Source organism: Dendropsophus ebraccatus, chromosome 9 (genome assembly GCF_027789765.1).
Source record: "Dendropsophus ebraccatus isolate aDenEbr1 chromosome 9, aDenEbr1.pat, whole genome shotgun sequence".
NCBI lineage: Eukaryota > Metazoa > Chordata > Amphibia > Anura > Hylidae > Dendropsophus > Dendropsophus ebraccatus.
This window is the reverse complement of record NC_091462.1, coordinates 57,609,466-57,624,414: the sequence shown is the minus strand read 5'-3', so window position 1 is coordinate 57,624,414 and position 14,949 is coordinate 57,609,466. Positions and strand designations below refer to the sequence as shown.

The 14,949-nt window shown below is 49.0% G+C and overlaps 1 protein-coding gene across 3 annotated transcripts in view; it reads left to right on the top strand.

Annotated features, from left to right (window-relative positions):
- The window catches only part of MDH1B (malate dehydrogenase 1B), a 30,517-nt gene that overhangs the window by 1,532 nt on the left and 14,036 nt on the right, over positions 1 to 14,949 (top strand). For 2 of the 3 annotated variants that reach the window (XM_069983457.1, XM_069983458.1), the window contains exon 2: positions 6,271 to 6,383. The exons of the other annotated variant lie outside the window; for it this stretch is intronic. In XM_069983457.1, coding sequence (XP_069839558.1) covers positions 6,271 to 6,383 — 113 coding nt within the window. The remainder of the gene's footprint in view (positions 1 to 6,270; positions 6,384 to 14,949) is intronic. 3 annotated transcript variants of the gene reach the window in all.

Genomic DNA, 14,949 nt, shown 5'->3' with positions numbered 1-14,949 from the left:
CTCACAGTTTTTCAAAATCGTAACTTTGTTTTGGAGCATTGCTTTGGTTTAAGAGCTCCCTGTTCTGGGTGGGAGGCGGAGTGGGGGAGGGGCATGGTCTGCATAGCGTGGTCTACAGTACTGTACTCTGACCCAGGAAGTCTCCCTCACCTTCCAAATCATGGCAGATCCACTTCAGGCTGGGGCTTACATCAGGGGACAGGACTGTGCAGGTAATCTCTTCATAGCTGTAACCCTCTCTCTTCCCTGACAGAGAGTGCTGCATGTATGTGCCCACATCTGCCCTGCTCATTCCTTCATGCTCCCTGCCGTCTCTGTCAGTCCTTGTGTTTCCCATCCTCTCCATTCCTGCTATAATGTGCCTGCACTTACACTCGGCTATACACACTGCTGCTATAATGTGGCTGTACTTACACTCAGCCATTTACACTGCTGTATAGAAAAGTTTCTGTCTCTGTCCTCCTGCACAGCTCTGTGATTCTCACTTCCTGATTGTTCCATGCTGAACACACACCCCTTCCTCATTGCTGTCATGTGACCACACAGACCTCTGACAGCAGTCCTGCTTCTATATTCTAGCCTGTTGTACTACACTACTGCAGTATGGGGATCTGTAGTTCCATCCTGTATCTACAAACTGCTTCTGTTTTTTTTATTCTTATGCAGTTACTATACATTATACACCACATGCTGCTTGGCTATACTCTACAGTAACTTATAATATTACATATTCAGCTTTCTAAATGTTTGTTTTACCTGGTATTCAGAATAAAAAATCATAATTTTAGGGGTTTGGACCCATTTTTCTGCATTTCAATGATTTCTTATTGGAAAATTTGCTTTGATTTAAAAGTAGATTTGGATTACAAGCATGCTCCCAGAACGAATTATGCTCGTAATCAGGGGCGCCGCAATCATGAGGCGACCTGAGTCGTCTGCCTCAGGCGGCGCCACTAGCCGTCATCATGGTGGCGGCATTCAGTGGCAGATTATAATATAGGCGGTTCGGGCGGCCGCCCACATTATAATCCGCCACTGATTGTACCATGTACCGGAGTCCCCCCGCGCCCGGACAGCATCTGTAATGAGATGCTGTGAGCGGGGGAGACTGTATTCATAAGCGCCGCGCTGTAATGAATCAGCCGCGCGGTGCTGTTACTACAGCGCGGCGCTTATGAATACAGTCTCCCACGCTCACAGCATCTCATTACAGATGCTGTCCGGGCGCGGGGGGACTCCGGTAACTGCATTCCACGTCCGTGATCCGTCAGGATCACGGAACGTGGGAATGCAGCCTTAGTCTCCCGGTTGATGTGCGGCTGCCGGAGGTGTCCCATCCTGTCTCCGGCAGCGCGCGCATCAGAGAGATCCCCGTGCGCCGGAAGTCACAGCCACAGGCGCACGGGGAGCTCTCTGATGCGCGCGCTGCCCGGGGACAGGACGGGACACCCCGGGCAGCCGCACATCAGCCGGGACCAGACCAGAGAGGCTCGACGGGGGAACGGAGGGCAGGTGAGTTGTGTGCTGTTTTTTGTTTTTGTTTTATCTGCTGTGCAGGGGGGGGGGGGGGAGAGGGGGACCATCTATAAGGTAGGGGGGGAAGGGGACCATCTATAAGGTAGGGGGGGAAGAGGGGGACGATCTATAAGGGAGGACCATCTATAAGGGAGGGGGAGAGGGAAGAGGGGGACCATCTATAGGGGGGGGGAAAGGGACCATCTATAAGGGAGGGGGGAAAGAGGGGGACCATCTATAGGGGGGGGGACCATCTATAAGGGAGGGGGAAAGAGGGGGACCATCTATAAGGGAGGGGCGGGAGGGGGACTGTCTATAAGGGGGGGAAAGAGGGGGACCATCTATAAGGGGGGGCCATCTATAAGGGAGGGGGGAAAGAGGGGGACCATCTATAAGGGGGGGACCATCTATAAGGGAGGGGCGGGAGGGGGACTGTCTATAAGGGGGGGGGGAGGAGGGGGACCATCTATAAGGGGGGGGAAGAGGGGGACCATCTATAAGGGAGGGGGAAAGAGGGGGACCATCTATAAGGGGGCATCTATAAGGGAGGGGGGAGAGGGGGACCATGTATAAGGGGGGGAGGGGGACCATCTATAAGGGAAAGGGGACCATCTATAAGGGGGGGGGAGAGGGGGACCATCTATAAGGGAGAGGGGACCATCTACAAGGGAGGGGGAGAGGGGGACCATCTATAAGGGGGGGGGCAAGAGGGGGACCATCTATAAGGGGGGGGAGAGGGGGACCATCTATAAGGGAGAGGGGACCATCTACAAGGGAGGGGGAGAGGGGGACCATCTATAAGGGAGAGGGGACCATCTATAAGGGGGGGGAAGAGGGGGACCATCAATAAGGGGGGGGGAGAGGGGGACCATCTATAAGGGAGAGGGGACCATCTACAAGGGAGGGGGAGAGGGGGACCATCTATAAGGGAGAGGGGACCATCTATAAGGGGGGGGGGAAGAGGGGGACCATCTATAAGGGGGGGAGAGAGGGAAGAGGGGGACCATCTATAAGGGGGGGGGAGAGGGGGACCATCTATAAGGGGGGGGGGAGAGGGAAGAGGGGGACCATCTATAAGGGGGGGGGAAGAGGGGGACCATCTATAAGGGGGGGGGGAAGAGGGGGACCATCTATAAGGGAGGGGGGAGAGGGGGACCATCTATAAGGGAGGGGGGAGAGGGGGACCATCTATAAGGGAGGGGGGGGAGGGGGACCATCTATAAGGGAGGGGGGAGAGGGGGACCATCTATAAGGGAGGGGGGAGAGGGGGACCATCTATAAGGGAGGGGGGAGAGGGGGACCATCTATAAGGGGGGGGGGGAGAGGGGGACCATCTATAAGGGGGGGAAGAGGGGGACCATCTATAAGGGGGGGAAGAGGGGGACCATCTATAAGGGGGGGAAGAGGGGGACCATCTATAAGGGGGGGAAGAGGGGGACCATCTATAAGGGGGGGAAGAGGGGGACCATCTCCTAAAAGATCAGCACCCTCCTCTCCTGACATCCTCTGTGCTGCTGTGACCTCTTCTAAAAGATCAGCACCCTCCTCTCCTGACATCCTCTGTGCTGCTGGGACTTCTCCTATAGGATTAGCACCCTCCTCTCCTGACATCCTCTGTGCTGCTGGGACCTCTCCTATAGGATTAGCACCCTCATCTCCTGACATCCTCTGTGCTGCTGGGACCTCTCCTATAGGATTAGCCCCCTCCTCTCCTGACATCCTCTGTGCTGCTGGGACCTCTCCTATAGGATTAGCCCCCTCCTCTCCTGACATCCTCTGTGCTGCTGTGACCTCTTCTAAAAGATCAGCACCCTCCTCTCCTGACATCCTCTGTGCTGCTGGGACTTCTCCTATAGGATTAGCACCCTCCTCTCCTGACATCCTCTGTGCTGCTGGGACCTCTCCTATAGGATTAGCACCCTCATCTCCTGACATCCTCTGTGCTGCTGGGACCTCTCCTATAGGATTAGCCCCCTCCTCTCCTGACATCCTCTGTGCTGCTGGGACCTCTCCTATAGGATTAGCCCCCTCCTCTCCTGACATCCTCTGTGCTGCTGGGACCTCTCCTATAAAGTCAGCCCCCTCCTCTCCTGACATACTCTGTGCAGAAAGGGACCAAACATTATGTTTATTGGGGACAGCAGTGGGGGGCAGTAGTGGATTATAATGTGGGCGGATTGACGGGGGGGGGGGGGGCGTCATTCTATAGTTCGCCTCGGGCAGCAGAGAGGCTAGAATCACCCCTGCTCGTAATCCAAGGCACCACTGTATTTCAAACATACCTGTGCTTTGAGTGAACAACATTTGTCCCCATTTGTACTTCAATTACACTTACGCATTTCTGTGTCTAACGTCCATTTACAAAACCCGACATGGGGCCATGTACACCTGCAAATGAGCGACAATCAGAGACATTGTCACTTGCAGTGCCTTGCTTCATCGTTCCTGTTCAGGCAAAGAGACGTGTGGCCGATCACAATGATTTTTACAGCTGCAAATCAACTCATCAGACGACCATATGTTTGATCGCTCATTGGCTGATCCCTGCCACTTTTACACAGGCTAATTATCAGCTGAATGAGCGATAATCAGCCCTTGTAAAAGGGTCTTAAAGAAGTATTCCGGTATCAGAAAATTGTATTTAAATAAATGTATCACCCCTAGATATATATAACTCACTAATGTAGTGTTATCACTAATAGTACTGCCCTGACTGCCCATCTATTTTCCTCCCAATCAGTGAATCAAGTATTGTTCTTCTATTTTGCACAAATTATGGCAAAAGCTACACATACTTCGGCAGCTTGAAGATGCAGTGATGTAGAAATATGTAGAAGACGGCACTTCCGTGGCGGTGGTGCTCGAGGTGAGAAAAATGTTCAGATATTAGGAAGATCCCGGCACTCACCAAGTAGATTATGCTTCTTTATTGTAGTGTAGCAAACATATGGTACAAGGACGCGTTTCGGCCAAGCATGGCCTTCATCAGCTTAGGGCTGTACCCCTAAGCTGATGAAGGCCATGCTTGGCCGAAACGCGTCCTTGTACCATATGTTTGCTACACTACAATAAAGAAGCATAATCTACTTGGTGAGTGCCGGGCTCTTCCTAATATCAGAAGATGCAGTGATGTCACTACAAATTCTTGAGCACTAGCTCAGCAGAGCCAACTAGATGCTTGAGAAAGAGGATGAAGTAATAAAGAATCTGTAAGGAAGTTTTGCTAAAGGGAGTAAGGGTCACAGAGACAAGTTGGGGGTGCTGAGTGGGGGTCTAAAAAAGGGCCACAGACAGTAGTCTACATGACAGAGTTGAAACCATGACCAGGAATCAGGGACCTTGGAGTCTAAACAGTCTAATGTCTACATTTAATGACAACATTCTAAGCCTTCATTCTATGCCAACATTCTAAGCCTACATTCTGTCACATTCTAACCATGCATTCTATGTCAGCATTCTATGCCTTCATTCTATGTCACATTCTAAGCCTACATTCTGTCACATTCTAATCCTACATTCTATGTCAACATTCTAAGCCAACATTCTACTGTATGTCAACATTCTACACTAACTTTCTATGTCAACATTCTAAGCCAACATTCTACTGTATGTCAACAATCTACACTAACTTTCTATGTCAACATTCTAAACCTACATTCTAAGCCTACATACCTGGAGGATTGGCCGACCGACTTGATCACTGCCTGGCAGAGAGAGCAGTTATTCTATCACCACTCAGTGTGCATAGGCTGCCGCACACAGAAATCGTGTCGGGCACAGCCCCCCCTGTGCACTGTACTGTATATAGGACTATATAGTACACAAGGGGAACGGGACTCTGCTCTGCATAGCGTTGAACATAGCACTGCTGCTCCTACTGCTGCCAGTCAACGGAAGTGTATATGTAAATAAAAAACTATACATTTATTTCAATAAAGTTATATTACAAAGTAATAGACCTTTTTTGAAGCAATGAATTAGTCAGAAGGTTTCTCCAGGGTACTCCTTTAAAGCGACTCCATACCCACAATCTGTCCCCCCCCCAAACCACTTATACCTTCAGATGCTGCTTTTAATCCAAGATCTGTCCTGGGGTCCGTTCGGCAGGGGATGCAGTTAAAGTGATAAAAACAACTTTTAATCCGGCAGCGCTGTGTCTAACGGCCGGGGCTTACATTTGTATATGCATTAGGCTGGCACAACCTCTCTGTCCTTCCCCCCCCCCCCCTTCTCATCATTAGGAATACTCCAGGCAGATCGCTTCCTATTCCCCACCTGTGTGTATATTGAACATGGGCTGGATTGTTAATACACCTGTGCAAAGCTCAAACAGCAGTAAATGTTCCTGGATCATTCCTAATGCTGAGGAGGGTGGGGAGGAAGGACAGAGAGGTTGTGCCAGCCTAATGCATATACAAATGTAAGCCCCGGCCGTTAGACACAGCACTGCCGGATTAAAAGTTGTTTTCTGACATAAACTGCATCACCTGCCAAACTGACTCCAGGACAGATCTTGGATTAAAAGCAGCTATCTGAAGGCACAAGTGGTTTGGGGGGGACAGATTGTGGGTACAGAGTCACTTTAAAGTATCATATGTAAACACCAGTACTACTCCGGACCATGTGGCTGGCATGCATATTTCTATTTGCTGCTTCTTCACATTAGTACCTCTTGTTCAGCATAAACGTGTTACTACCCTCTTACATTCTGTCTCTATTAATGTTCGCTCCAATTTAATATGTTTTTTCATGCAGGAAGGGCAGACTGTCCCTACTATGCCAAAGCAGAACTTCTCGCAGATTACCTTCAGAAGAACCTGCCAAACTTTAAAATACACAAAATTACACAACATCCTGATAATTGGGAGGTATGACCACTGTATGTTTTATTCAGAATTTAAGTTAAATACTTTTCTGTGCAGAATACCCCATGTTTTATCTGTGAAAGTAAAATGCACAACATTTTTCAATACCTGTACCTTCCCTCCCTAGCCAATTTTAATTTTTGTGCTTTTATTTTTGCCTCCTTGTTTTTAAGGTGTGTTTGTACCCACAATCTGACCCCCCCAAACTGCTTGTACCTTCAGAAATCCTGTCCTGGGGTCCGTTCAGCAGGTGATGCAGTTATTGTCCTAAAAAAACAACTTTTAAACTTGCAGCCCTGTGTCAAACTGGCGTGGCCTGGAGTGTGTGTGCATTAGGCTGGCATAACCTGTCTGTCCCTCCTCCCCACCCTCCTCATCATTAGTAATGCGCCAGGCAGGTATTTTCCTATTCATCAGCTGTGTGAATACCGCACATGGGCTGGATCGTTAAGGCACCTGTCCAGTGTTCTAGGGGCATTCCTAATGATGAAGAGGGTGGGGAGGAGAGACAGAGACATCTTACCAGCCTAATGCATACACAATCTAAGCTCCGGCCGTTTGACACAGGGCTGCAAGTTTAAAAGTTGTTTTTTAGGACAATAACTGCATCACCTGCCGAACGGACCCCAGGACAGATCTTGCATTAAAAGCAGCTATCTGAAGGTGCAAGTGGTTTGGGAGGGACAGATTGTGGGTAGAGAGTCGCTTTAAAAGGCCATTGCGCTTGCATTTTTTTCACTTACAGACCTACATGAGCCCTTATTTTTGCACCACAAATTATACTTTGCAATGTTGGACTTAATTTTTACATAAAATATGCTGCAAAACCGGGAAAAAAATTATTTGTGCAGTAAAATTGGAAAAAAATGTGCAATTCTTTTTGGGGGTGTTTCGTTTTACGCTGTTCGCCCTATGGTAAAACTGACATGTCATCTATGTTTCTCAATACAGTACGATTGCAATGTTATATAATTTGTATAACTTTTATTATTGCTCTATTACCATCTTTGTAACACTTTTAATTTTGGGGTGTATGGGGCTGTGTGAGGTGTCATTTGCGCAATTCTACACTTTGGAATTTTTTTGCGCTTACACCGTTTACCGTGCAAGAGAAATTTTATAGTTCGGGCGATGTGCACCTCCCAATGCCAAATATGTTTGTTTATTTATTTATTTTTATTTATAAGATGGGAAAAAGGGGGTGATTTAAACTTTTATTAGGGGAGGGGATTTCATAGAGATTAGAGCAGTATACTTAATATAGCACTGATCGATTAGATCAGTGCTGTATTACTCTGGTCTGCTGCAGCCCAGATCTATGGATTACTGAGCTGGGATCAGCGTTATTCCGACACTGAGGCCCTGCTCAGTAAAAAGAAGGGATCTCCCCCCATTAGACACCAGGGATGGGGGACAAAAGACATTTAAATGCAGCTGTCAACTTTGACAGCTGCATTTGAATGGCTTAATTAGCTAGGTGCGACAATGCCCCGCATCGGCTAAGGCCCGTGGTGCCGGCTGCAGATGGTGACCCCTCTGTTAACTCCTTTACCCACCGCAAGAAGTCTGGCTAAAACGATAAATCCAGGACCAGCAGGAAGGTGCGGGAACATAATAATTAATACCCTTTCCCCCTATAGAGCTGCACCACCAGAAGCCTGACCACCGCCAGTCTCTAGTTTCTCCTGGGTTTCGGTGTCATCATGACCTAGCAGAAAGGGCCCACTTAGCTAGGCAGTGACTGCAGCATTGTCCCGCCCTGGTCACTGACTGGCTGATTGGGCATTCCTGAGCCATGACGTTGTATGACCAGGAGCTGCAGAAGGCCAACAGGGGTCAGGAACGGTGATGCAGCGCTGCATGGGGATCGTTAAGTAATGATTCTTTATTATGTTCCCACACACCCCTGTTGGTTCTGGATATTTTGTTATAGGCAGGCTCTATGAAAAGATTGCCGATCAGACCACACAGAGATAAGTGTATTTATATTTTATGTGGTTGACATTTGTGACATATGGACCTTTCACACCTTGATCACATGATGTACACCTATTTAATACCCATTTTGCTCCTTTTCTTTCTATATCAGCTTGTATTGAGGGACTCTCAGTTTTTTTTTTTTAATTGTATTTTTATTGAAAGGATTTTTTCTTTTTTATACAACAGTTAACACGTCATACAACGTGAGCAGCAAACAGTAGGCTGTATATAAGCTCATACAACTCAATACAAAGAAACGGTCCGAGCCTACAATCAAGTACATATGTAGATATAGACTTTGCCCACAACTCGTCAAATAGTAATACAAAATAAAAAGAGAAAGAAAGGGACCGAGCCCAAAATAAGGCAGAGCAGATAAACAGTCTCATACTATATAAACCCAGGGAAAGAGGGAGGGGGTAGACAAGACAAAAGACACAGGGGAAAGGTTACAGAGAGGAACTCCCGTTACTTGGGGGACAGGCAGTACTGTGTGGCCTGGCCCTTGTGGACTCCTTTTCGGCCCAGAACACATCCCACAGATTCCAGACCTGCTTGAGATGATCTAATCTATTGTTAAGCATGGCTGTTAACTGTTCCATGTTCCTCACATCAAGGATACGGGCATACAGGTCGTTCCGTGTAGGGGGAACCGTCCGCTTCCAAAACCTAGCTATGAGGCATCGTGCGGCTGTAAGAATGTGAAGAAGCAATTTCATGGTCCTGCGCCCCAATTTCACAGACGGTATGTTAAAGAGATAGAAAACTGGGTCCGGCGTAATCTCAATACCTACAACCTCCTTGATCAGATCTTTCACCATCTCCCAGGAAGAGGCAATTAGGGGGCAGGACCAGTAAATGTGCTGAAGAGAGCCTACACCCCCCTGACATCTCCAGCAAACATTAGGTAACGTGGGGTTTATAGCATGAAGGAATTCAGGTGTGTGGTACCAGAAAAACATCAGCTTGTATTGGTTTTCTTTATAGGTTGTGCATATAGAGGTTTTAGCAGCTCTATCCCATAACACACGCCATACAGACTGCGGTAGCTGTCTGCCGAACAAAGCTTCCCAGCGCGCCATATAGGGGTATCTCACTTCTTCGTCAGGGGGGGAGCTCTTCAGAATACGATATATATCAGAGATAAGGCCCTTAGTGGACACTCCTGCCTTGCACAGCCTCTCAAAGTCCGTGGGGGAGGAGACCGTAGTAGTAGAGAAGAGGGTAAGCATGAAGTGCTTTATCTGGAGATATTGATACCGCGCCATGGGAGGTAGGCCATACTCGGCAGCCAAAGAGGAGTAAGGCAGAAGGGACCTATCTCTAGGGTTAACAATGTCTGCAAAACGAAACAATTTATTAGGGTGCCACACTCTAGACATACCACTCGTCAAGCTATCCGGGAGGCCTGGGTGGAAGAGGAAGGAGGTCATTGGGGAGCATTTTGAAACTAAGGGGAATTTTTTGATGCAGGTACGCCAGATTTGCCTCGTGTGAGTTATCGGGCCTAAGGCCGGTCCCTGTAGGGGGGTATCAGAAGTGGACCATAGAAAGGAGTTGGGGTGTACAGGCGCCATCCACAGTTTTTCAAGTAGCATCCATTTTGTGTAGGCTAAATGCGCTGACCAAGCAGGGATGTGACGGAGGTGTGCTGCCCAATAATAACAAACCAAGTCAGGAAGGGCTAGTCCCCCCAAAGACTTGGGGGCTTGCAAGATACATTTTGCTATTCTATGGCGTTTATGAGCCCACACAAAACGTAAGATGGAGGCTTGCATTGCTTTAAGAGCACTCATAGGGACCTAGATCGGAAGAGTCTCAAAGTAGTATAGGATTTTGGGCAAGACCGTCATCTTAACTGCAGCTATCCTCCCTAATAGAGAAATGGGTAATGAATTCCATTTATCCAACAGGGTTCGGATTTCTGCAAATAGTTTTGGGAAGTTGTGGGAATAGAGGGAGGAGTAGGAGTTTGTAATTTAAACCCCTAAGTATTTGAGCGAGACGGTTCTCCAATTATAAGTGAAATTACTCTTCAAAGTAGTAAGTAACGGGCTGGGGATATTGATAGGTAGGGCTTCTGTTTTGGATGCATTCACCTTGTACCCTGACAAATGACCGAAGTGGGTTAAGAGAGTATGGAGGTTGGGGAGGGAAATATGTGGCCGAGTCAAGGTAAGCAAGACATCATCCGCAAAGAGAGAGAGCTTATAGTCCTTCCCACGGATTTGCACCCCATGGATATCCGGGTGGTTCCTAATGGCAGCCGCCAGGGGCTCGATACACATTACAAAGATAAGCGGTGAGAGTGGGCAACCCTGGCGGGTGCCATTGTGGATAGAGATTGTTCCCGACATAGCGTGTAGGAAATTTTATGGAAGCCGTGGGAGAGGAGTACAGGCCGTCGACCGCTCTGAGAAAGGCTCCACACATGCCAAACGTTTCTAAGACCCTTGTCATAAATGGCCAACTCAGGCGGTCGAAGGCCTTCTCTGCGTCAAGGCCTAAGAGCAAGGCCGAGCCATCCTCTTTATTGACCGCGTCTATCAGGTTAACGACTCGCCTGGTGTTGTCACCCCCCTGTCGACACGGAACGAACCCAACCTGGTCTTTGTCAATGAGCTGCGGCAGCCAAGTCGACAGGCGGGTGGCAAGGACCTTGGTGAACAATTTGAGGTCAGCATTTAAGAGGGCGATTGGGCGGTAACTAGCGCAGTCGGCGGGATCTTTACCTGGCTTGGGGATTAAAGTTATGTAAGCATGAGTCAGTGTCGTGGGGAGGGGGGTCCCTGACAGGAACGCATTAAAGAGATTTAGTAAGTGGGGGGTCAGAACCGGCGCAAAGGTGCGGTAGTATAGGTATGTGAGACCGTCGGGTCCAGGAGATTTACCGGTGGGAAGTTCTTTCATTATTTCCCCTAATTCTTCCGCAGACACATGTGCGTTTAGAGCCTCCTGAGCCTCCGGCGGTAACCTGGGGAGGCTACACCCCGCCAGGAACTCATGAAAAATCCTGTTGCGCTCTGCAGAGTCCCCAGGTAGCCTGGAGGGCAAGTGATAAAGGCGGGCAAAATAGTCCCGGAACTTTTCAGCTATAGCCGAGGGGTCATGGAGCAGGGCACCGTCCCTGTCTCTCAGTGCGTGAGGAGTCTGCTGCTCAGTGCGGTCTCGAAGCTGCTTAGCTAAGAATGTGTGGGCTTTGTTGCCTCTTTCGTAGTATTTTTGTCTAGTATAGAGAAGCAGCTTCTCGACGCCATGTAGAGCCAGGCTCTTCACCTTCGCCCGGAGGCCTATAACCTTCCGAAGTAAAGACAGCGATGGAGCGGCTAGTAGCTCAGCTTCTCTTTGTCGCAACTGAGCAGTCAGCTTCCCCACCATATAATTCCTATCTTTCTTTAATTTAGAGCTAAGAGAGATGCAGTGCCCCCTCATCACCGCCTTATGGGCCTCCCATAGAACCACCGGGGACTCAACAGAGCCCAAGTTCTCTGTAAAATAGGCCGTCAGGGAGGAAGAGAGAGAGTCTCGTAAGTGGGGAGTTTTCAGAAGCGACTCATTGAGTCGCCAGTGACAGGGCCTCATATAAGGGACAGTATCCTTAAGATCAAGTATAACGGGGGCATGGTCTGACCATGAGATAATGCCCATGGTAGCATCGGACATAAGCCGAAGACCCATAATGTTGCTGAAAAAGTAGTCAATTCTAGTGAAGGTTTTGTGGGGGGAGGAGTAAAAGGAAAAGGACTTATCTCGGGGGTGGTTAATCCGCCACAGGTCGTATAGAGAGTGCTGGCGCAGTAGTTTGCGGAAGTCCCTTGCCAGACTGGTAGAGGAGGGGGGGGTCCGTGGGTGGGTCAGGGAAAAGCGATCCATCTGCTCAGAAAATATCATGTTAAAATCTCCCCCGACTATGAGTGTGGAAGGGGGTAGTTGTGAGAGTTTCAGTAGGAGCTTACGGAGGAACCGTATTTGGTGGGTATTGGGTACATATACATTACACAGGGTAATTGGGGAGCCTCTATAGGATCCTTGGAGAATAAGATAACGGCCAGCAGGGTCTGCTTCCACTGTAGATATTTGGATGGGGCAGTGTCTGGCTAATAGGATCGCTACTCCCGCCCTTCTCCTATTACAGCATGCCGAGTATGAAATAGGGAACTTATGTTTCGCAAAATTGAAGTTGCCTGTATCATCATAGTGGGTCTCTTGCAGAAAGACTACCTCCGCCCTTGAGGAGGAGAACTCTGTAAGGGCCAGCCTACGCTTCGCATTAGTGTGTAGACCATGGACATTCAGGGTGAGCAACCGGACCATTTCCCATTAGCGCAGCAGCACCTATCCCCAGACAAAGAAAGAGATGTGTAAGGTACTTACCAAGGACCAGGAGGACCTCGTCTGCAGGGGGGGGGGGGGTGAGGATGAAAACACTGGGGAGGAGATGGACGATAGACAGGGGTAGATACAAACTAGAGCAAAGGAACAGAAGACCAGACAACGTAAATGACCAATCAGAAAGAAAGGAAAGAAAACAACAGTATTGAATTAACTATACTCCCAATCAGCTTAACCAGGCGGCCCCACAGATAACTGCGAGGGTGACCCGGGAGCCCTATAACGGGGTCAAGCAATTACAGGTGAATGCAGCTTACATAAAAAAAAGGGGATCAATTAGATCTCCCCAACTCCAGAGGAGAAAGGGGAGATCCAACGGGTCCGGAAAAATACCCCTAGAAGGAGGGGGGAAAAGTATCTGATCGAGCTCAGCAAGATCTGATAAGCAGTAGTAAAAAACTATAACAATAACTTGTATATTCTTTATAAGAGGACGCTCAACCGCCAAATGAGCATGAGTGTCACAACTATCTTGGCACTAGTCAAGTGCCAGGCACATCACTTGAGCCCGTTATACCCGAGCCTCAGCATACATATAGCACTACAAGCTATGAAACTGTAAAACTGTGAAAGGGAGGGTGAGGGCAATCGTGCAATCCGAACACTCGAATGTCCATCTCAGTCCATGTGGAGGGGGGGGGGGGGGGAGGGGGCTGAAAAAAGACATCAAGGTCCAAGGCACACATTATCCCTGGAATCCGTGAGGCAACGGTGTGACAATATCAGGCATAGACTCCCCAGTAAGCATTAATTATCACATAAAGAAAAGAAGATCTGATACATCAGCGAGGGGGAGGACCCGGAGGGGCTTTAGAAGGAGTGGATTTTCTCTTTTGCGCTTCGACTCTCTGCTACTCAGGTGGAGGAGGCCTAGGTGGAAGCGGGATCTCCCAGTCCAGGAGGTCAGGGCGGGGGATTTCCAGTGTCCCACAGAAGTCATCTAGGTCAGCATAGGAGACCAGTGTAGCAGTCTGCCCATTTCTTCGGGCAATGAGGGCGAAAGGGAACCCCCACCTGTAGGGGATGTTGTGGTCCCGCAGCAAGTTCAGCAAGGGTCTCAGTTGGCGTCTCTTCTGTAGTGTCAGCCACGACAGATCCGGGAAGAGTTGGATAGAATGCCCCTGATAGGTAATAACATCCAGCTGTCGTGCCTTGCTCATGATCAGTTCTTTGGTAGTGTAGTCAGTAACACAACATATGACATCTCTAGGTTGTGTGGAAGCGTTTCTAGGTCGGAGGGCCCGGTGTGCTCGGTCCAGTTGGATAGTAGCGTCCTCGGGACGTTCCAAGATGACATTGAAGGTAAACTGTAGCACTGCGTGTAGGTCTTCAGGGGATGTTTCAGGGAGGCCTCTAACCCTTATATTATGTCGCCTGCCTCTATTATCCAAATCCTCCAAGTGCCGCGTAGTTTCCTGCAGGTGGTTAGTGGTGAGCACCACGTGCTTGTGGAGGTTGGAAATGTATTTCCTAGTGTCATCATGGGTATGTTCCAAACCATCCACCCGTTCCGCCACATGTTTTAGATCCTTACGAATATGCGCGATTTCAGCCCTGCATGCCTCCCTCACCTCAGTGACCAGTCTGCCTTGGTGGGCAGGGATTGCAGTAATGAGCGCCAGTCTGGGGGAGCTGTAAGTGGTGATCCCTGTTGTTCCACCACCTCTTCCTGCAAAGATTCAGAAGAGGAACGCCATCCTTTTGCAGGGGCTAATGCCGATGGGGTCAGGCTGTAATCATCTTCATGTTGCATATGATCGCTTACATGCTGCCGGGTATGGGCAGCAGGGCCTTTCTTCACTGAGTGAGAGTTCTTAGAACTTTTATAAGGCATGTTTACGGCTAAAGGATAGGTAGGGTTTGGTCCACAGTTATGCAGTGCAACAGAGGTCTGATCTTGTGCAAGTTGGCCTCTACTTGAGAGGGTTATTGTCTCAGGTTTAGGAGTGAAGTATTGTAGCAAAGACTTTTGGTGCAGGGGTTGCAAGGATGCAGGGAGAGAGTTTGTGTCCCTCAGGAGGGAGGGGGTTTGAGACCCTGTGTTCTCCAGCACGGTGATATGCAGAATGGCGGCAGTTCCCCGCCAGTACACTGTACTTTCGGGGTCAGGGATGAATAGCCCCAGGGCAGAATTATGCAGGGGTGAAGTATGGCAGGGGTAGTAGTTCATTCCAGTGTTAATGCGCCCCTTTCTCCG